The 20,873-nt window shown below is 45.0% G+C and overlaps 1 protein-coding gene across 1 annotated transcript in view; it reads right to left on the reverse strand.

The window, feature by feature from the left end:
* The window catches only part of Itpr2 (inositol 1,4,5-trisphosphate receptor type 2), a 419,948-nt gene that overhangs the window by 259,636 nt on the left and 139,439 nt on the right, over nucleotides 1-20,873 (reverse strand). Inside the window, exons 20-22 of the mRNA XM_006986630.4 lie at nucleotides 20,482-20,626; nucleotides 18,579-18,729; nucleotides 2,263-2,456 (exon numbers count right to left, since the gene is read on the reverse strand). Coding sequence (XP_006986692.1) covers nucleotides 2,263-2,456; nucleotides 18,579-18,729; nucleotides 20,482-20,626 — 490 coding nt within the window. The remainder of the gene's footprint in view (nucleotides 1-2,262; nucleotides 2,457-18,578; nucleotides 18,730-20,481; nucleotides 20,627-20,873) is intronic.

Below are 20,873 nucleotides of genomic sequence, written 5' to 3' on the forward strand. Positions count from 1 at the left end.
TTTTTTTAAAACTCAAGTGCCCAAAGGGCGGGGAGAGAATTCAATGTGAACCACTAATGAAGCATTCACCTCTGTTGGAGATGAGTGCTCACAGATCTCATTTCACAACCTTTGCTCCTCTAACTTGTCTAATTATGAAGATGCAGAAACTGTAAGATAAAGAGGCAGAAAACAAGGCAGAGAAAAGGCTAAGTATGGTGCCTCACACCTATAATCCCAGCATCCTCAGCACTTGGGGTGCTGAGGCAGGAGGATTCCTATGAGTTCAAGAGCAGCCTAAGTTACATAGTGAGCTCTGGGCTAGTCAGGGCTACAAAATGAACATTGCCTTAAAAAATAATAATAATAAATTCAAAAATTTGTAAAGGTGGAGAGAGTAAATAAGGTCAGAGGGTAATAATAAAACAATGCTCACTGAAAGACATGTTCTTAAATGAGGTAAGGGGAGGGGGCTGAGGAGGGAGAGCTGTCAGAGAGCCAGCAGCAGACTGAGCGTGGCCACTGAGGATTTGTTGAATGTTCTCAGAAGGCAGCAGGTTAACAGCATCGCACTGTGATACAGAAGATCCTGGGTGGATAGTCAGGCAGCAAACGAGGTCCAGAGAGAATTCTTCAAGTGCTGGGAGGAGGCAGAGTGAGGCTGCAGCCCCCAGCACCTCCTCCCACTGGCCCTGTAAGAGATGCCACCATTGCTGAAGCCATGGCTGACAAAGGGATCACAGCGCCGGGGTCATCCACCACGCTACGAGGGGTGAGGCTGAACTGAGTGCCCCTTGGGTCCCTCGCCCACATCCCGGATGAGAGCATGACATGAGTGTTCAAGGCCATGAGCACAGGGTGGGGAAGCCTGCCAACATTTCTCAGGACTCGGCCTTTGGAAACCCTGGAGGAACTGGGAAATGTTTTATGATTATAAATCTAATTACTCGAATGAAAAATGCACGGAGCGTTCCAGGACTGCTGACCCACTTCTGGTAGCTCAGTCCACATTAGATGATGACGAAAGCTTTGGGAAACTCTTTTCACATTCTTAAGATAGTCTTGAAAGCTACAGGCTCCATTCTCCGACTCTGTAATAAACGCTATAACAAAGGTAGCATAAGCTTGCTTCCCAGACTTACCTCAAAATTAAAACGCTAGAAATCATAGAGGGGTCTGGTACACCAAATAACTGAGCTCATTAAATTGACAACGTTAAGTATTAAACTTGGCTAACGTGAAAAAAATATCCCCAGGCCCTTAGAAACACAAAGAGAGGTAATTGTATAAAGTAATAAAATCAGCATTAACAAGTTCATTAATTAATGATGGGGCAGTAAAGCAGAGTCTTTCTTTGTTGCCTAGGCTGGCCTTGAACTCACAAAAATCTTCCTGCCTCAGCCTCCTCAGTGCTAGAATTACAACAAGTATACCAATGTGTGTGACATAAAATTTTTGAGTTTCCTGTAACAACAGGAAATCTGAATACATGGGATTCACAAACATGTTTCAAGCAATTAAAAACAGAAAATGATTAGAATTCCATCATTAAATATGCCTGTTTTAAAAATCTTTCTTAAATGAAGAAAATATGCAATCAGGGTCAATACTAGCTGATAATAAACACGTGGGAAAGCAATTTTATCACCCTCAAAGCACTCCACAACTGCTAGGCATCGTTAGTGTACTTCGTGGGACGAAACAACAGATAAGTGTGCAAAGGAGACTCGATTGCCAGCTCTGTTCTTCACTTAAAAATCATAATAAAATGGGGCAATGGCTTCTCAGAATAAAATGAGACCAGTAGCATTTCAGAATCACATTACACCAATAGCATTTCAATATATTTACACAGCAGAACCAGATACAGTGCCTAACATCGGGAATCTCAGTGCTCAGAAAGCTAAGGCTACACACACAGACAGACACAGAGACACACATACACATACATGCACGCACATACACAGACACACACATACACACAGACACAGACACACAGAAACAGAGACACACACATACACAGATACACACACAGGACACACACACAGAAACACACAGAGAAAGACACACAGACACACACACACAGGACATACACACACAGACACATACACATACACACAGACACATACACACATACACACACAGGACACATACACAGAGAGAGACACACAGACACACACAGGACACACACACAGACACACACACACACACACACACACACACACACACACACACACACACACCGAAGCTTAAGTGAAGCCAGTGTCAAGCCACAGGACACACCTGTAAGATCTCGATGACCTTCAGCTTGGTGTCCATCACCGTCACATCCTCCTGCTCCCCGGGGCTCGCCTGCTTGCTGAGGTGCACGCTGGGCTGAGCATCAGGCACACTGACGGGGAAGATGGAGCCTCTGCTGAGCACCATCTGTGTCATCATCTCCCCCACCCCGTGGATGGTCCTCATGACGTTGTTGCCTAGCAGGAGAAGAGGGCTCAGTCAACACACGCAAAGCATGGTGGCCACGGTGCCAGCACAGATCATCGACGTTATTATGAGGACTTGGCTGCATTCTTCACACCCCACATGTAACTGGCCGCATCTTGGGGATTCCTAAGTTTCCATTCATTTTATAAAAGCTGAGGTGTAGCAGTGTGAAGGGTGGTGGGGGTCACCATGGTGTAGAATGGTTTGACAAACCAGAAAAAGAAATGGTTTTATCTCTAGGAGACAGCAAGTTAATCATGGGCAAAGACTGTGATCAAGTCCCTATAAGCAAATTAAAAAGGTTCTCTTTTCTCTCTTACAAAATGATTCAATCCTAAAGTTTAAAATCTAGAGGGCGGTGCCTGTCACTCTCTGTGAAAGGCTGGAGCAGGAGGATGGCTGGAGTCCAGAAGCTCTAGGCCAGCCTGGGAAACATAACAAGAACCTGCTTCAACAGCAAAAAGGGTTTCGAATCCAAAGAGCACAAGCCTTCTTTGGAGGCTCAGAGGAACCCTAAATTCACCCTGTGGTTTCTCAGACTGTCACTGGCTCTCATCATCGCTTTAGACGTGACTTAAGCAAGCGATGAAGAAACAGGATCCGCCTGCACAGAGCCTTGCATCGCTCTGTAAACACCTTGTGAGGGTCGCCCCCGAGGACTGTTCCAATGGTTTTAGTTGGTTGTTTTTTGTTTTTTAAGAGAGACTTGGAGATCGTCTGAATTGGTTCAAAACACTAAAGCCGACCTCTTCCCTTGTGCCCATGAAGGTAAGCTGTGAAACCTTCTGACATCACGGTCAGCAGACCCAGCCAAGGGATATTTTCTAAACAGGCCTCCCATGAAGGGTCAGACGCATACTTACACATGTGCGGGCCACCAATGCTGTCACTTCCAGATGTGGTTTCCCTACATCTCAAACCACCTTTTTTTTCCTTTGGGTCTGATAAATACCATTGAACCACATCCTTAGGGAGAGGGCTTGGAGTCTGGCTGCCCAGGGATAAAGTGTCAAACACATGGTTTTAGTAATTACCAACACTTCAGGGTGGTGGGAAGGTCCTGGTTGGGTACCAAGAGGGCACAAACTGCCAGATGCCTTATTCCAGCATCCTCTGTTGCTATTCAGACCAAGGGCTTTGAGCTTTTGTAACACAAAAAGAGCTTGGAAGTTGGTTAAAGGTAAACAACCTCTTGTCTGGTGGGGCGGAGGGGAGCCTGAATTCTCAAATTAGCTTTTGTTCACTTATATCCTGAACCCAAGAAGGACATTATTATCTGCGGTCATTACAGAAATAGACAGCAAGCACAAACACATCCACTGAGGAGTCGCTGCCTGTCACTCCCTCTGAGTTTGACTTTTCATCGATTTTCTCCATCCACACTATAGCACAGTTTGCAGCACACCCCCTCGTCAGTCAAGGGAGCACCTGCCACTCTCAAGACTTAGGCCGCATCTTGTTTCCTCCAATAAGCAACTGGACTCAAAAGAACACGTGTCAACTTTTCTTTGCAGACACTGGTCTTGGCTTCTTGGGTGTTCATGAAATTCTGCTTGAAGTAAAGACCTCAGCATCTGGCAGAGAATGTTCCAGAAATTCAGAGAGTGTAAGCCAAGAGGAAAGGGAATAAGAATGAAACGCAGGGCAACAGAACTACAAGTGATAAAAGAATGTAAACTGTGAGAATGCTCACAAGATTAAGATGCAAATAATAAATTTTAAAAAATTAAAGATGGCTAAAAAGAATGTGCATGGGCCAGAGGGCAATGAGCAATGCTAGCTACACACAAAGACACTGTGAAAAGGTGGAGCCGCTTTAAATTTATCACCTTCTCCAAATGCACAGCTGGCAGAGATAATAAAGGGAAACATTCCAGTAACATGATTTAGAGTACATGGAACACTGGCCATTTATCTGACGGGCATATCCCAGGCAGAAATAAACTTGGGTTTTAATTTTGAAGTCCTGGGAACTTTTGTTATATGGCTACTTAGATAACAAAGGAGGGGTGGATTAAAAAAATTACATAAAAGGAATTTCCAAAGTTGGACAGAGGTGGATGGAGCTTGAGGGTTTGAGAGCCCTCTGCTTTCTGTCAGAATAATCCCGAGACAGAGGCTCCACTGTCCAGGACTCTCAAACAACCCCAACCATTGTTCCCAAATCACTGTGCGGCCCACATCTCGGCAAGGTGTTGCAGATGTGCTGGTGGCCCAGGCAATGACAGTTTTAAGTCAGTGGGGCCACCCAGTACCTTTACCTCACTGCTAATTATGTTTACAGGCCAGCCTCCAACGGATGCCTTTTCACACTAATGAAGAACAGGCTCCTTTGTTAGCCTTGCCCTGGCTCACACAGAAATCCGTGGCACCCACAGTGCCTGAATCTTACTTAGATGTGCATGGAAAATAACCATTTAATTAAATGATTATTATAAAGAAGGCTAGCCTAGACAGTTCTTTCCCCCAAACATAGATCCTGTCACCCACAAATTAAAATCCAGAGGCCAAAAGCATTCTAATGTGTAACACATGTAGTCAGGAAGATAGGAGGGTGTGTTCCCATACTCCCAAATCCTCACATGCCTGTGGCAAGTGGACCACAGAATTCCCCTGGCTTCTCCATGTATGGCCAACTCAGAAGCCTCCAATTCAAAGATGCTGCATTTTTCACTTGTGATGAGAAATGTTAATGCTGTGAACTTCTGCAGCTTAAAAAAACATCAGCCCAACCTGTACAAATCACAGGCACACAGACAGTGTGTCCCATGTCCACTGCACAAATCACAGATGTGCAGGAAGTTCCATATCCATTTACCACAGGGGAATTTCTAATTATAGGCTTTGGAGACAAGTCCAAGGTGAACAGTCTTCAATGTTGCAAAAGAATTCTCACTACTTCTCAACCATAATTAACTAACATTTACAGCTTTTCAGTTAAGGTGTTAACACATAATCTTTTAATTCTCTGGAAAATTGACACCCTAGAATTCCAATTTTTTTTAATAATTAACTCAACATCAAGAATTTGAACTGATACAGTGTGTTGAAAGATTTGAGAAAATGGGAATCATCATTGTTATGTTAAAAACAAAAACCATCAGGTGTGGTGGTGCACACCTTTAATCCCAGCACTTGTGAGGCAGAGGTATCTGAGTCTCCATGAGTTCTAGGCTAGCCTGCTCTACATAGTGATTCCAGGACAGCCAGGACTATATAGAGACCCTGTAAGAAATTAGAAAGAAAGGAAGAAAGGAAGAAAGGAAGGAAGGAAGGAAGGAAGGAAGGAAGGAAGGAAGGAAGGAAGGAAGGAAGGAAGGAAGGAAGGAAGGAAGGAAGGAAGGAAGGAAGTGGAGAGCAGGGACGTGCACAGGAAGGCAGACCCCTGATTCCCTGAGAGAACGCTGAAATCAGAGGATCATTTGGGAAGACAATTGTTTTTATTATCCCAATGAGCCAAGTGTCTCATCAATTTCAGAAGAGTGGAAAGTGATGAGAAATTTGTGTAACACTGAAGCTGCACAAACTAAAAGTTTTCTGTCTCATGAATCACTCCACAGGGGCAGGATCACGACTCACAGCTGGGTCTGACAATTATTAACAGGTGGATTTAGAGGATGCATGAGACTTAACAGAACTGGAATTTGCCCACAGCTAGCTTGTATTTTAAGTCCTCTTTGTGTGTTAGTCACCTAATGAGGGAGTCTCCGTGGAAGGAGAATTGCCCTGATCAGATTGGCCTGTGGAATTTGCCCCTATTGTTGATTGATGTGGGAGGGTCCAGCCCACTGTGGGTGACACCATTCCTAGGCCAGTGGGCCTGGGCTGTATAAGAAAGCTATGTGGGCAAGCCAGCAAGCAGTGTTCCTCCATGGTTCTGCTTGAGTTCTTGCCCTGACTTCCCTTAGTGACTACTAAGACCTGGAAGTGTGAGACAAATAACTCCCCCCCCCCAACCTGCCCGTGTCAGAGCGTTCTACACAGCAGCAGAAAGGACATGAGGGCCTCATCATCCACCATCTCTGGATATCAAGTGGACGATTTGGGAGGAAATTGTTTCCCATCCCCTACACCTTAAAGGATTTTCACGGCACATAGCCAAGCTCCACATCTCATCACTGTCAAACACTGACATCTCAGTACTCGGAACCTCGGGGTTTTAATCTGCAAAACTGATCGTTAATTCTTCCCAGCTGGCCAGGTGAGCCATGCATGGGTTCAGTACTGCTCTGTGATTGGGAGGTAACTTAGATCATCGGATGTGAGGTATGTGGGGTTCTCACAAAAGTGCATGCACGCATACACTATGTGCCATCCAGACTTGAACATTCCCTTCACCCAGAGTGCTCCCTCATGCCCTGTTAGAGTCAATCTCCCAAAGTTCTCCCCACCAAATACCAAAGCAACTGTCCTGTTTAACTTTTCAGGTGTGGGGGAATATATGTTACATATATAAATGGAATTACACACACACACATATATATACATATATAATGTATGTATGTGTGTGTGTGTGTGTGTGTGTGTGCGTGTGTGTGAGGAGCAGTGCCTAGACCCACTTCTGTCCCCCCGCCCCCAGCAGCTTCAGAGGCATCAGGATCTCCTCACAGCTTCATAGACAGGAATAACACCCCCCCCCCTCCCCGTGTGCAGCTGAGGAAATGCTTCGCACCACTGTGTACTGGCTAATTTAGCAGGGAGTTGGGGGCGGGGGCTCAAATCTACATGTGGTGTTGTTTGCTTCTGACATATCTCATAATAACAGATGAATCTTGAGTGAATGAGGCCTCTGCAAATGGAACATTAAGCCACGTGGCGGATTTAGCCTTTGCTAGTACAAGACAAAAAAAGAGGTTTCTGGGCTACACGCTGCTTGGATAAAAGTGTAGACCCACTATTTCTGAGACTTGATGGCTCCCAGAGCTGGTGGAAAACGTACCACCGCCATGTTGGGAAGCTGAAGGGGGCGGAGCCAGCAGCCACAGAGCTGTTTCGGGCTTAGAAGGCTACAGTTTAAAGCAATAAGTTTGCAATAAGACAGATTCAGATGGAACAAGACTTTAAATGCTTTACAATGTGTGTAAAAATGTACATAGGCTTGGAAGAGAGAGGAAAAGGAACATAGACAGTTATATAAAGAAATAGAAAGTTTAAAAAAATAAAGTCTTTAAAGAGAAAGTAAAAGTAATATAAAAAATAAGCCATGTAAAGATGGATATCACACAGAGAGTTTGGATTATATTGTCTTTGGGATTTTTAACTGCAGAAAAACATTTGATCGTAAAAGATGTTGAGTTAAACCAATATGTATATATTAAAGATATCTTGACTTTAAAATTTGGATATAAGGATGTGTTACTTTGGAAAAGAGACTCTGCTTTTGTCTCTACAGAAAGCCAGAGGCTATGGATTTGTTCCAGATTAAGATACATCAGGTTTGACCAGCCAAGACCACCTGAAAGGTCTCCGATGACACCATGGCCCAGATGATCCAACATCCAGAATCGTTTCAAGGCAACTGGCTCAGACGATACGGTCTCACGGACTACTCCATGATCCTAAAATTTTTTTTGCATCCCCGTAAGATACAGCGCCCCCCTCCAGCAGGAAGTAGTTAAGAGAAGCTACGCCCAAATTCCCAAATATACCAAGCTGACTTTGGAGATGTGTAAAAGTTAAAACCTTCCTTTTTAAAAAAAAAGAAAAGGGGAGGTGCTGTGGGATGTTCTGTTTGTCAAGTTGCTCTGATTGGTTAATAAATAAAACCTGATCGGCCATGGCTAGGCAGGAAAGATAGGCGGGACTAACAGAGAGGAGAAATAAAAGGACAGAAAGGCAGAAGGAGACGCTGCAGCCGCCGCCATGACCAGAGACACTGCAGCCGCCGCCATGACCAGCAGCATGTGAAGACGCCAGTAAGCCACCAGCCACATGGCAAGGTATAGATGTATGGAAATGGATCAATTTAAGATAAAAGCACAGTTAGCAAGATAAGGACAGTTAGCAGGAAGCCTGCCACGGCCATGCAGTTTGTAAGCAAAATAAGTCTCTGTGTTTACTTGGTTGGGTCTGATAGGCTGTGGGACTGGCGGGTGACAGAGATTTGTCCTGACTGTGGGCAAGGCGGAAAACTCTAGCTACAAGTGAATCTTCCACATCTGTTGAGTCAAAATGATTGAAAAGTATTAAAAATTTCTGTCCAAGCTGCAGAACGAGGAGACGGCAGAACGTCATTCCAGGACCTCCACCATCATCCCCTGACTTCACAAGATACCCCTCATCCCCCCCAAGAGCCAACCAACGCCCACTATTCAGCTGGAAGCAGTCTTTGAGAGAAACGTCACCCCCGTACCCAGTCAACCACAATTTTTTTCTTTTTTTTAAAAAGGAAAGAGTCGGGAATGAAGGGTTCACAACACGCCCCCACGGTCGCATATACCAGGCGGACACTTCCGCCTAGCCAATCCAGTCAGGATAGGCATTTCCGGGTCAGGGCGTCTCTCATAACCAGGATACCCAGCAGACCTGGACACCTCCACCTAGCAAGCTCCAGGTCAAGATAGCCATTTCCCGGTCAAGGCGTCTCGCGTAACCAGGATCCGTGATGTTACATGGCCACGTAAGCGCGCAATGTGACCATGTGATCTACACACACACACACACACACACACACACACACACACACGCGCGTGGAGTAGTGACGTGACCTGGCCACGCCCCCAGCCGGTTTTTAAAGTGGAGCGCCATGTTCCTGGTTCTCTCTTCTCTCTCTTCTCCACGCACGTGTCTCTCCCACAGGCCTGTGCACTCTCTATCCCTTTATCTCTAATAAAACTCTTATAAGCAGAAAAAAAAAATTTCTGTCCAATGATTATGGGCAACCACTGACTGAGAGAGCTATAAAGATGTTATAAAGTAACTTTGTCTCGTAATGTGAATTTTACATACACCTCACCCTGTAAGTTGTCCTAAAAGTCCTGACAGACACAGGTAACAGTGGCCATCTAAACACCATGTTAAAATGGTGTAGCAACAATCACCAAAGCATGTCATGTGGGTGGCCAGATGGAATCACAGGTACAAAACACCAGGCAGTGTTTGGAGCTGGTTATTTAATCACGTTGTTTTTATTCCCTGTGTGTTTAGATAGCTCATAAAGCTCTGTCTGTGTGTGCCGGGGGGGGGGGGGGGGGGGGGGGTATGTGGATGGGAGTGCCTATATATATGTGTGTGCATGCTTATGTGTGTGTAGGGGTGTGAGGGAATATGTGTGCATAGGTGCCTGTGTGTAAGTGTGTGTGTTTATGTGGGTGCATGTTTGTATAAGTCTGTACATACTTGTATGTTTGTAGAAACCAGAGGTCAACCTCAAGTGTTATTCTCAGGTACTATCCAACTTCTTGTTAGTGGTTGTTTGGTTGTTTGGTTGGCCGGTTAGTTGGTTAGTTGTTTGGTTGGTTGGCTGGTTGGTTGGCTGGCTGGTTAATTGGTTATTGGTTGGTTGAGACAGGGTTTCTCACTGGCCTGGAATTTCATCAGGTAGACTTGGATAGATAACTAGTGAGTCTCAGAGACTCAGCTACCTCAGCTTCCTCAGAGCTGGGATTACACTACACACTGCTATGTGTGACCTTTACACATGGATTCTGGGAATTCTCATCTTCATGCTTACATGACAAACACTTTACTAAGTTACCTTCTCATTTAAAATAATTTTTATAAATCATATTTGGAATGCTATTTTAAAATCCAAATGTATGTATATTTATGGACAGCATCAATTTATGTATAGTCGAGTGTATTGTACTAAATAAATATTTGTGTAAAACAGTAAGTATATGTTAGTATACTAGACATGATACAGGTCAGCTTTAGAACCAGAAACAACCTATTCTCATAGCTTTTCATCCCACTGGTGTTCTCTTGCTCAACAAATCTGAAATCTTCCTCACTGAATTATCTAGGCCATTAGAATCATTAGAAGAGACAGAATTTTTAAATTAACAAATAAAGACATCTATTTGTAAGTTAGAGTCTCTAAAAAGTTTTGTCTATCTGATGCACACTTCATACAAGGCGTGTCACATGCATTTGTTCTAATGATGAGCAAGACAGGAAAGAACAGTAAGGCTTACCGACACCAGCATGATCCTTGACAACTGTGCCGTGGGGCAAACGTCACAAAGGGTCCTTACACAAACCTGCATGGTACAGCCTGATGTATATCTAGGCTAAGCAGCATACACAGTCTTGTATGTGGTCAAATATACATTGGCCAAACACTGCATGCTATGCATGACTGCATTATCTGAGGTGTAGACGCAGCTCGCCAGGGATGGCTGAGGACCGTGTCGTAATGCTGCAGAAACAGCCAGAGGAAAACTCGTGATTTCTAACTCATGTGATGAAGGCACTTGTGCACCACTGTAAGCCGCTGAGCTATCATTCTCTAGAACTGGCAAGAGCGATAGACAGGGACAGAAAATGAAATTTAGAGGATGCCTTTGGTGGAATGATAGCAGAGCACCAATCAGAGTCGAAAGGGAACACAAGAAGGGGAGGGCATCATCTCAAAACATTAAAACCTTCAGCACTGTGATTCAAAGCCCGTTTCTGAGATGAGAAAAGACAAACAACCCCTTGCAACAGAACAATGCCTTGTGTGTTTGTTTTCATCTTTTTGAGCAAATAAAACCACAGCAAGCTAAAGCAGAGCTCTCAGTAAATGCAAACGGTCTTGTTCTAACTTCCTTGGGGAACTTGAGAAGAGCAGGAAGCGGAGTTCCACAGCAGGTGGTGCACAGACCCTAGAACATGAAACGCTGGGGCAAGAGGACCCTGAGTCTGAGGCCGGCCTGGGCTGTGCAGGGAAAACGTGTCTCAATAGAAAGCAAAAACAAAAGAAGGAGGGTGGAGGGGAGAAGATGGGAAGGGGAGGGAGGGAAGGTAGGGGAAGGAGGGAGGAGAAAGCAGGACTGGAGGGCCCAGGTCTTTGCCACCAGGTCCTTTAACTTTCCTCCCAGGCCTCCTGGCACAAGGGTTCCTCCTGGGCCCTCATATATGCAAAGCGCCCCTCACACTCTCGCTCCTCACCTCTCCCCTACACTGGGGTGGGTCACAGGGCTAAATACCAACCCAGGCAACTCTGGTCCTTTCAGGCATTATGGTTACCCATGTCTTATTCTCTAGGTCCCAAGACAGTTCATCTCTGTGACGGTTAGTTAGCAAGTGAGACTAGCCAAATGGGTGAATTCTGAGTTTGATTAAGAGACTCTGCCTCAGTGAGTGAGGTAGAAGACTGAAGATGATTCCCAACATAAACCCAATCACTTTGGAAGAGTCTTAAGGGGGATTCCTAGCTCAGGTTTGCCTATGGCACTCCTGGTAGAGATTGTTCTTAATTGGAGATACTGAAAAGGGAAACGCCACTCTAAAATTAGGCAGCACCATCTCATTGGCTGGGCCCTGAGCTGTGTAAGGGATAATGCAAGCTGAGCAAGTGTGCATGCAAGCATCTCTCCCTTCCCTGTGGACGTCATGTGAGCAGCTGTCTCAAGTGTGCATGCAAGCATCTCTCCTTCACTGTGGACGTCATGTGACCAGCTGTCTCAAGTGTGCATGCAAGCATCTCTCCTTCACTGTGGACGTCATGTGACCAGCTGTCTCGAGTGTGCATGCAAGCATCTCTCCCTTCACTGTGGACGTCATGTGACCAGTTGTCTCAAGCTCCCACGTCTGTGCCTTCCCCACAGTGACAGACTGTAATCTGGAATTGTGAACTAGGTTAAACCCTTTCCTCTGAGTTGCTTGTTTCTCGGGTATTTTATCACAGCCACAGGAATGACACCAGGACAATCTACAAACCTGAACCCTCAGAGAAGGAAACCACACAGAATGGAACTCCCCATTTTTCTAGTGGTTTCCCATTTCCAGTGCCTTTCCCTCTATCCCAGTAGGGGGATGACAGTCACTGACTGTCACAGGCCCGTTTGTCAGTCAACTATGGAAAACACCAAGAAGTTGGAGCTACGGAAAAGCAAAACAATAGATGATAAAAAGAAACTATTTGGCTGTCTGGCCTTTCAGTTTCCTGTGATCTGTTTACCTTGTTAGATTCTAGCTCAAGGGCTGGGAGACAGCTGTGAAAAGAAAGGATAGCCCTAATCAGATGCCTCACTAGACCTGAGGTGGTCAGATTCTGTTACTATGAGTTAGCTTCCTCTCTGAACCCAGGTAGATCCAAACAACAAGCAATAAGGATACTAACAAAGGGGGCTCTAGTGAGGGGGAGCAAATAACACCAAAGATGTTTGATAATGCCTCAGGGAATCATGTTATTTTATATTTACACATACATACACACATATATTAAATGAATTTATGCCACTTGGGCTGACAATGATCCCACAAGAGCCACAGACTAACTAACAAAAACCCAGCACCAGGCATGAGAAACTTCTATTCAAGGGTTGGTCATGGCAGTCCAAGTGACTCCCCAAACAATATAGGCTACTGCTGTGGCCCTTGGATGCCTCTCAGAGGTTGAAGTCAGGTCTCTTTTGCTGAAGACACCACACACTTTGGACACAGGCCTCGGAAGATTCAGGCTGTATCTAACATAAAGGCCTCCTAACTTTCATAGTACCAGAAGGTACTGTGCAAGCTGCCAAGAGAGTAAAGCTATGTTCCTACCCAGTCCTGATGCCTGTAAATCGCAACAATGACCAGAAAGCCAAGACATCCCTGTGGTGGTTTGAATGAGAATGGCCCCATTGGTTCATGTATTTGAAGGCTTAGTCCCAGCTGGAAGGCTTAACCCTTCCTTTGGGAAGGATTAGGAGGTGTGGCCTTATTGAAGGAGGTGTGTCACTAGGGGTAGGCTTCAAGGTTTCAAAAGACCACAACATTCCCAGCTCTCACTGCCTAGTGTTTGTGGATCAGATGTAAGCTCTCAGCTGCTACTCTAGCCCCATGCCTGTCTGCCTGCCTGTTGCATGCTCCCTGGTATTAATGGTCATGGATTCTAATCCTCTAGAACTATAAACCCCCAAATTAAGTACTTTCTCTTTTTATAAGTTTTGTGGTGGTCATGATGTTTTGTCACAGCAATAGAAAAGTAAGACAATCTCTAAAGATATAATAATGGCGTTCATATCTTGGAGGTAACCAACAGCTATCTAATTGGACTGCTCAATGGGAGTGAAACCATGCCTGGTACAAGAAGCCTAGCCAACTACCCAGACCTAATGACATCATGGATTTTAGAGGAAAGCCTACCACTGCCACTTTATTAGACCAGCATGATTTCTCACTGCCGTCTAAAACATTTTATACCCACAGATAAGTGTAGGTCTCATCCCACATCCAAGAAACCTCTCCTTGCAGCAGAGACCATTACAGAAAACCACAACTGGTCACATTGCAAACACCAACCGATTGTGGGGTGTCAGCTCTGGTGGATACATCTACAATACAACTCCTGAACTTAAGGCTTAGGGAATATCTTGGAAGAGGGGAGCAGGAAGATTTTAAGAGCCAGAGGACCAGGAAGTCTGTTGTGAAATTGTGTCTCTTAGAAATGACAAGGAAGCTACATATTGTTGATACCTCAACAATATGGCTTCTTAAACAAGACCTGAACAGTGGCATTATCAATAGACATACTAACAAAGAAGGAGATCACACAGGGTCCAACTCCTAAACAAAGAACTACAGGCAACTAATGACCACTGAGGGAGGAATAATTTAGCTTCTCTTGGGGAATGAGCACTCTAATTGGTTATCTAACAGCCAAGTGGTCAACCCTCAAATCATATATATCAAAGACACTCAAATAGATTCAGCTGGTTGTATTTGTAATGTATGCATTTGTGTGTGTGTATAACAATAATAATAAAAGAAAAAGAAGCTATCAATTTGAGGAGAAAAGTAGGGGTGTGGGGGAAGGATCGGAAGAAGGAAAGGGAAGAGTGGGGTAATGTAATTTTAAATGTTTAATTAAAAAATGATGTTAAAAACTCAAACAAAATAAGAGAGAGAACACATCAAGTTGGAAGAGATAAACTAGGGAGACAGGTGAGGAGCTGGAGGGAAGGGAAGGAGGGAGTGGGTTTGGTCTCAGCACAGTACGTGTGTATGTGGAGGAGGAAGAAAAAGAGGAGGAGGAGAAGAATGGGGCAGGTTAGAGTCACAGTTGTATGTAACCTTTATTATTAGCATCAGTAAAAAGTAAAATCTGGGTCTGAAAAGACGGCTTAGTGGTTAAAGTGCTTGCCGCAGAAGTATGAGGACCCAAGATCAAATACTTAGAAGTCACGTGTAACTCCCTCTCAGAAGGCAGAGAACTGCAGAGCAAGCCAGCTAGTGAGACCATCCATAGCCACACCGATCAGCTCTGGGTTTGGTTGAGATGCCCTGCTTCAAGGAATATGGTAGAAGAGCGATGGAGGGTGGTTCCTGACATCAACCTTGGGCTTCCACATGCTGCACACCCACAGATGTGCACACACACATGCACATACATGAGCACAAGCATGTACACCCACACACAGGAATGCACACACATCACATACACATACACCACACACACACATGCACACATGCAAACACACGTACCTCATATACACACATGCACACACACATGGAAACACACACCACATATATACATGAAAAAAGAAAAAGCAAAATCTTTTTCCTTTGGACTGTACTTCCTTTGGTATAAAAAGAAAACAATTATATAATTTAATGAAGGTTCTACTTGCAAATAATACCCCAGACATCCCATTTGTCGGCCATTATGTCCATGTGCTTTTTGTCACTTCTGTGTGTGACAAAAAAAAAAAGTTCCTCCCGAAAAAAAAGTTCTTCAATCCAAAAGATCCATTACACAGCCATTGCTCTTAAATCACAGAGAGGGAATGATGGTATAAGGCTAAGCAAATGGCTAAGAGTCAATGCCCTTGCTTGAAAACAGTATCTCCTTCCCTGACTGACAACACAGTAAATAAACAGCATTAGACTGATGAGTGTGAGGATGAGAATGTCCTGTACATGTGGCCAGCTCCCCTGTCTCCAAGAGAATTCTTTTTCTTTACTGGCTTTGGTGGTTGTTATTTGGGGGTTTTTTGGTTTGTTTGGTTTGTTTTTTAGTTCTTTGAGAATTTTGTATAATATTTTTTGTCATATTCTCCTTCTCCCATAATTTCTACTGGATCCACCCTCCACACTCAATTTCATGTCCTTTTTTTTAACACATTGAGTACAATTCGTACCACTCCCATACACTTGAGTGTGGGACCATCCACTAGAGCATGGATAACTTAGCAGGGGCCACATCCTCAAAGAAAATGATTTTCCCTCTCCCAGCAGCTATCGGTGACCAAAGGCTTCTCGGCTTGGAGTGGGACTTGGTGCCCACCTCCTCTCTGCATGCTCAGCTGCCGCAGGCACCCGGAAATGGAAGCCTGTCTCACTCAGCGGCTGCTACAGCACGTTTCTCTCAAGTGTCTCTGGTGGCGGCACAGACGCAGGTCCTTCTCTTTCTTGGCTTTACCTCGTGAGGATGCTCAGGCTCACATAGTCTTGGTTCCCTCTGCACACAAGACTCAGGGGTGTGTCTCCTCTCCCCCACTTCCAGCCTTGCTCATTCTAGAAGCTCCCAAGCTACCACTTGTGATCTTTTAGATCCCTTCCTCTCCATGCGTTCTCATCTACTGGACTCTCTCAGTATTTCAACTTTCTGAGGGTGATTATCACACAACCCCTTTTATTCTCTTCCAGTGTGACAGAATACTTGAGAAGAACAACTTAATGGAGGAAAGGCTTTTTCTGGCTCCCAGTTTGAGGAGGCACAGCCTGTCATGGTGGGGAAGATATGGAGGTAGGAAGATGATGCAGAGACTCCTCACATCGCCATGGACAGAGAGTGGGACCAGGCCATACATGTAAGTGTTCACTCCTAGTGACCCACTTCCTTCAACAAGACTCTGCTTCCTGGAGATTCCACAGCCTTCCAAAACAATACACCAGCTGTGATTACAGTGTTCAAACACTTGAGCCTATGGAGACATTCACAGTTTGTGGCTACTTCTCCCAAATTGAAACACTCTCCTAGAGAGAGGAGTAAAACTCATAAGGCAAAAGAAGTAAATGAAACACACAAGACTCAGGAAGTTCCTGAAACTTTACATAATCCATAAGTCCCCTCATCAAGGTTATAAATGCAATAAGCAATTGCTGGGGAGAGGAGGCTCCATTCTGCCTGGCTGCCAGGAAACTGTAAGGGAACTTCAGGGGTGAGCTTGCCCCAGCTGCCCATGATGGGCAGGCTTCAGTGATGGCACTGGCTTTGAGTTACACATACTCCTGTAAATAACTCAGTAACTCACTGGTTCTCTAAGCTAGATCTGGGTAGAATTATCCCTTTGGTCTGTCATCAGTACCCTTTCTGAAGTAAAGAGACATGTGATCATATCCCTAGGAAAAACTACATAAAATTTTTCCCAGAGGTTCTTGTAATTGGGGCTCCCAAGGTAACTGTCCAGACTATCCACGCTTGTTTCTGCTGCAGTAACTCAGTCTTTGCTGTGCTCAGGACTCAGGCTGCACTGAAGGTGAGGGGTTTAAGTGGTTTTCTGTGCTGTGTTAAAGAGACTGAAATTGGGGTAACAGCAATTCGTTCTTTTAGCTTTTATGTAAGGGCCTCATTTGAAATTCCTGATCAGACAGTCCCTCTTCATGCCTGAACTTGGAAATCTGATGTTTCCTTTTCCATCCTGTCCTGGGTACTGCAGTGGCCATTGCTGTGCTCTGTGCAAAATCCCTTCTCCAGTCTGGCTTCCCCCGGCTGCTAGCATCAGCACCGTGTCTCCCATTCACCATGACTCCTGGGCAGGGAACCCCAGCTTCCCCATGCCATAGTCCTGGGCAGGGAATCCCAGCTTCCCCATGTCATAGTCCTGGGCAGGGAATCCCAGTTCCCCATGTCATAGTCCTGGGCAGGGAACCCCACCTTCCCCATGTCATAGTCCTGGGCAGGGAACCCCAGCTTCCCCATGTCATAGTCCTGGGCAGGGAACCCCAGCTTCCCCATGTCACACATCTTCTTCCACAATGAAGCCAGAAGCTAATGGATGACTGCTGCTGCTGCTGCAAAGATATATTTGACCCTCTTGTATCTATGTGTGACAAATCCAAAGAGCCACCCCAGCTCAGAACCTCCATGTGCTGAGCTGAGGTCTCAGTTCTAACTGCACTGCAAATCCGCTCAACTGCACTCACATCCTCACAGGGATATGACTAGCAAGCACACTTCCCTATAACTCTTAGAAACAACTTCCTATCTTGGAGTGCTTTTCAACCTAATGTAATCACCATTACAAAAAAAAAAAGCATGATTATGATGTAGACACTACTGGAAGTCTGATGGTTCAGATCCCCAGAACCCATGTCAAAGCCAAGCAGGCATGGTAGCTGCCTGTGGCCCCCAAACTCCAGAAGCAGAGACAAGGGGCTCCCTAGGGCAATACCCAGAGTAGCCAGGATGAGTGCGCTCTGGGTTCACCAGGAAATGCTGCCTCAATTAATACAGTGGACAGCAGTCAAAACAGACACATGACTGAAGTCAACTTCAGGCCTGTACATGCATATACACACGTTTATACTCACCAGTACATGTGTGCCCATACACATGTGCACACATACTACACACACACACACACACACACACACACACACACACACACACACACACACACACCAAACCCCACATATTATTATTAGAGGAAGTTTCTTGAATGCCCACCCTGTTATCATGTAGCCCCATCAAGAGTCAGTGCCTGTATTGATTGCACACACGTGTTAAAAATCTACTTCGCGCTGGGCGGTGGTGGCACACACCTTTAGTCCCAGCACTCGGGAGGCAGAGGCAGGCGGATCTCTGTGAGTTCGAGGCCAGCCTGGTCTACCAAGTGAGTTCCAGGAAAGGCACAAAACTGCACAGAGAAACCCTGTCTCGGGAAAAAAAAAAAATATATCTACTTCGCTATATGTTTGGTTTTTATCTCAGTTCTGCTTAATAACAAAACATTTTCACATTCCTCAAAAGTTCTTACTTCCATCTTGAAATTTGCTCAGTCTCTCGAAGTACGATGACGTGGGGGCCTGGACGATGTCGAGGATAGACAGCAGGGTTCTTGTCAGGCGCAGCAACTCGCTGAAGCTGTAGAACCCGAAGTAGATCAGGTTCCGGGCCAGGTGGACCACCTTCGTCAGCAGAGCGGAGAACAGAGGGCATCAGAAGACGGGACAAACATGTGCAACTTCTACATCTAAAGTGGCTCCCCGTTTCTAAGTCCCTAATTCTTCAACACCTAGGAATTAAAGTCCCTGTAAAAGCCACTGTTCAGATTGTGGCTGATCCAAATCTAGGATCAATTCATAAGAGACTTTAAGGTGATTTAAGGAGCTTATGCTACAATATCTACTACTTAATTAAATGCAAGTCCGGAGGATACCACTTAATCAGTGGTTAAATTACTTTAATAAATATGAGCCATACATTGGCCCAGAATTTTATGTCCCCTAGCCTGGCCTGTGGCCTTCTTGGTATTACAGGAAATAACAAGGGTGAGATGCAGCCTCCAAGACATGGCTCCAATGTAGGCTGTTCTCCTACAATGTGTCAGATCGGTGTGTGACACAGCAGAAACCAAGGTCAGCCAAGGTTGGACGATGGAACACCGTATGTAAGTGCTCTTCCTCCCTCCCTCCCTCCCTCTCCTTCTCACTCTCTCTATTTCCCCTTCTTTCTCTCTCTCCCCCTCTATTTCCCCTTCCCTCTCCCTCCCCCTCTCCCTCTCCCTCTCTCCTTCTCTTGCTCTCACTCTGTGGGAAGCCAGGCACTGTGTCACAGGACACTCAGCCCACAGAAAAGCCATGTGGCAAACAGCTGAGGTGTGTGGTGACAAGCCAGCACAGAAGCAGGGCCACCACCATCCACCTGAGTGAGGCAGAAACAGCACTTCCAGCAGGGACTGAACAGACACCAGACACCAGCACTCCACACCCAGGCTGGGGACTCCAGAAATGCTCTTTCCTTTGGGCTGCCACACTGGGGGTGATGTGTCTCGTGACTGTAGATAACTAATGCACCAGGTAAGATGTGACAGCGCCCTCTGTCTAGTTTTGTTACAGTATCTTCAGATTTCAGTTCAGCTCAATGAGGCTAACTCATCGTTTCCATGAAGATGGGAAAGGGGCATCTAAAGTATTCTAAACTGTCACTGTTTATCAAATGTAACAAAATTTACATATATGAAAAAATAAACAAGAAAAGCTTTAATTAATTGATAATTGAGATAGAACCTTTTAATTATCAAGGCATAATAGTAATTAAAATGAATGGGCTTTTATTTGTAATCCTATTGAGCATTAATATGATAGGGAAAAGCATTACTAACCACTGAGTACATTTGTCACACTAATCTACTTAGAAAAGGTGATTTTTTTTTTCAAATTTGTCAGGGGGCTCTGTAACCTGAAGTTTTTCTCTTTTCTCTTGTTTCAAAATGTATCACATCACTTGATTGTTGCTAATTAACATGTGAACTGTATTTCTACACATCATGCATGGTTTCAAAAGTAAGTTAATGAATGAGATTAAAGTTTAAAATCCCAAATCTTTATTTTTATCATCCTCAGATGGAATTACATCTGCCTGAACCTAACAACTCAACTGCCCAGACACCCTGAATATTAGAGGAGAGGAAAATCTACGATGCTCAATGAATCTGATTTCTGACAAGAACACACAATCGTGCCATGAGCAGCTGAAATGCCTCAAGTGGGGCTGGAGGGGCCCAGTGGTTGGGAGCATTTGCTGTTCTTCCCGGGGACCTGGACTTGGTTCTCAGCGCCAGCACGGCTCTCAGTCATCGGTTCAGGGGATTTGACACCCTCTTCTGACCACTGTGGGCAACAGGCACCAAGAAAATAAATTGAAATTTTTTTAAATACCTCAAATGTCAGCTTATTTTTCTCTTTGTCTCCAAAGGGAAATGGCTGATTTACAACTTCTTTCAAATATTCTTCAACAAATTCCATCGTGAGGGCAAATTTCCTCTTCATGTCATTTCTGGAAGAGTCTGTGGTAGAGTCATACCTGGACAGATAACACAAGAGCAAGTTAAGCTGATGAGAAACACCGAGAAGTAGGGTGTTATTTGACTCCCAGAGTGCATTGCCTTGGACACGTCAGTCAACCTCTTGGGGTACACATTGCATCTGCGACACAGGCCATTGCAAACTGAGATGGAACAAGCAAGGTGCAGCCTGCCAGTCACCACACACTCAGCAAGCTGTGACTGTTATAGTTATTTGTTTACTAGCTTCCAGAAACATGTTTCCTG

The sequence above is a fragment of the Peromyscus maniculatus genome, chromosome 3 (genome assembly GCF_049852395.1).
Source record: "Peromyscus maniculatus bairdii isolate BWxNUB_F1_BW_parent chromosome 3, HU_Pman_BW_mat_3.1, whole genome shotgun sequence".
Lineage (NCBI taxonomy): Eukaryota > Metazoa > Chordata > Mammalia > Rodentia > Cricetidae > Peromyscus > Peromyscus maniculatus.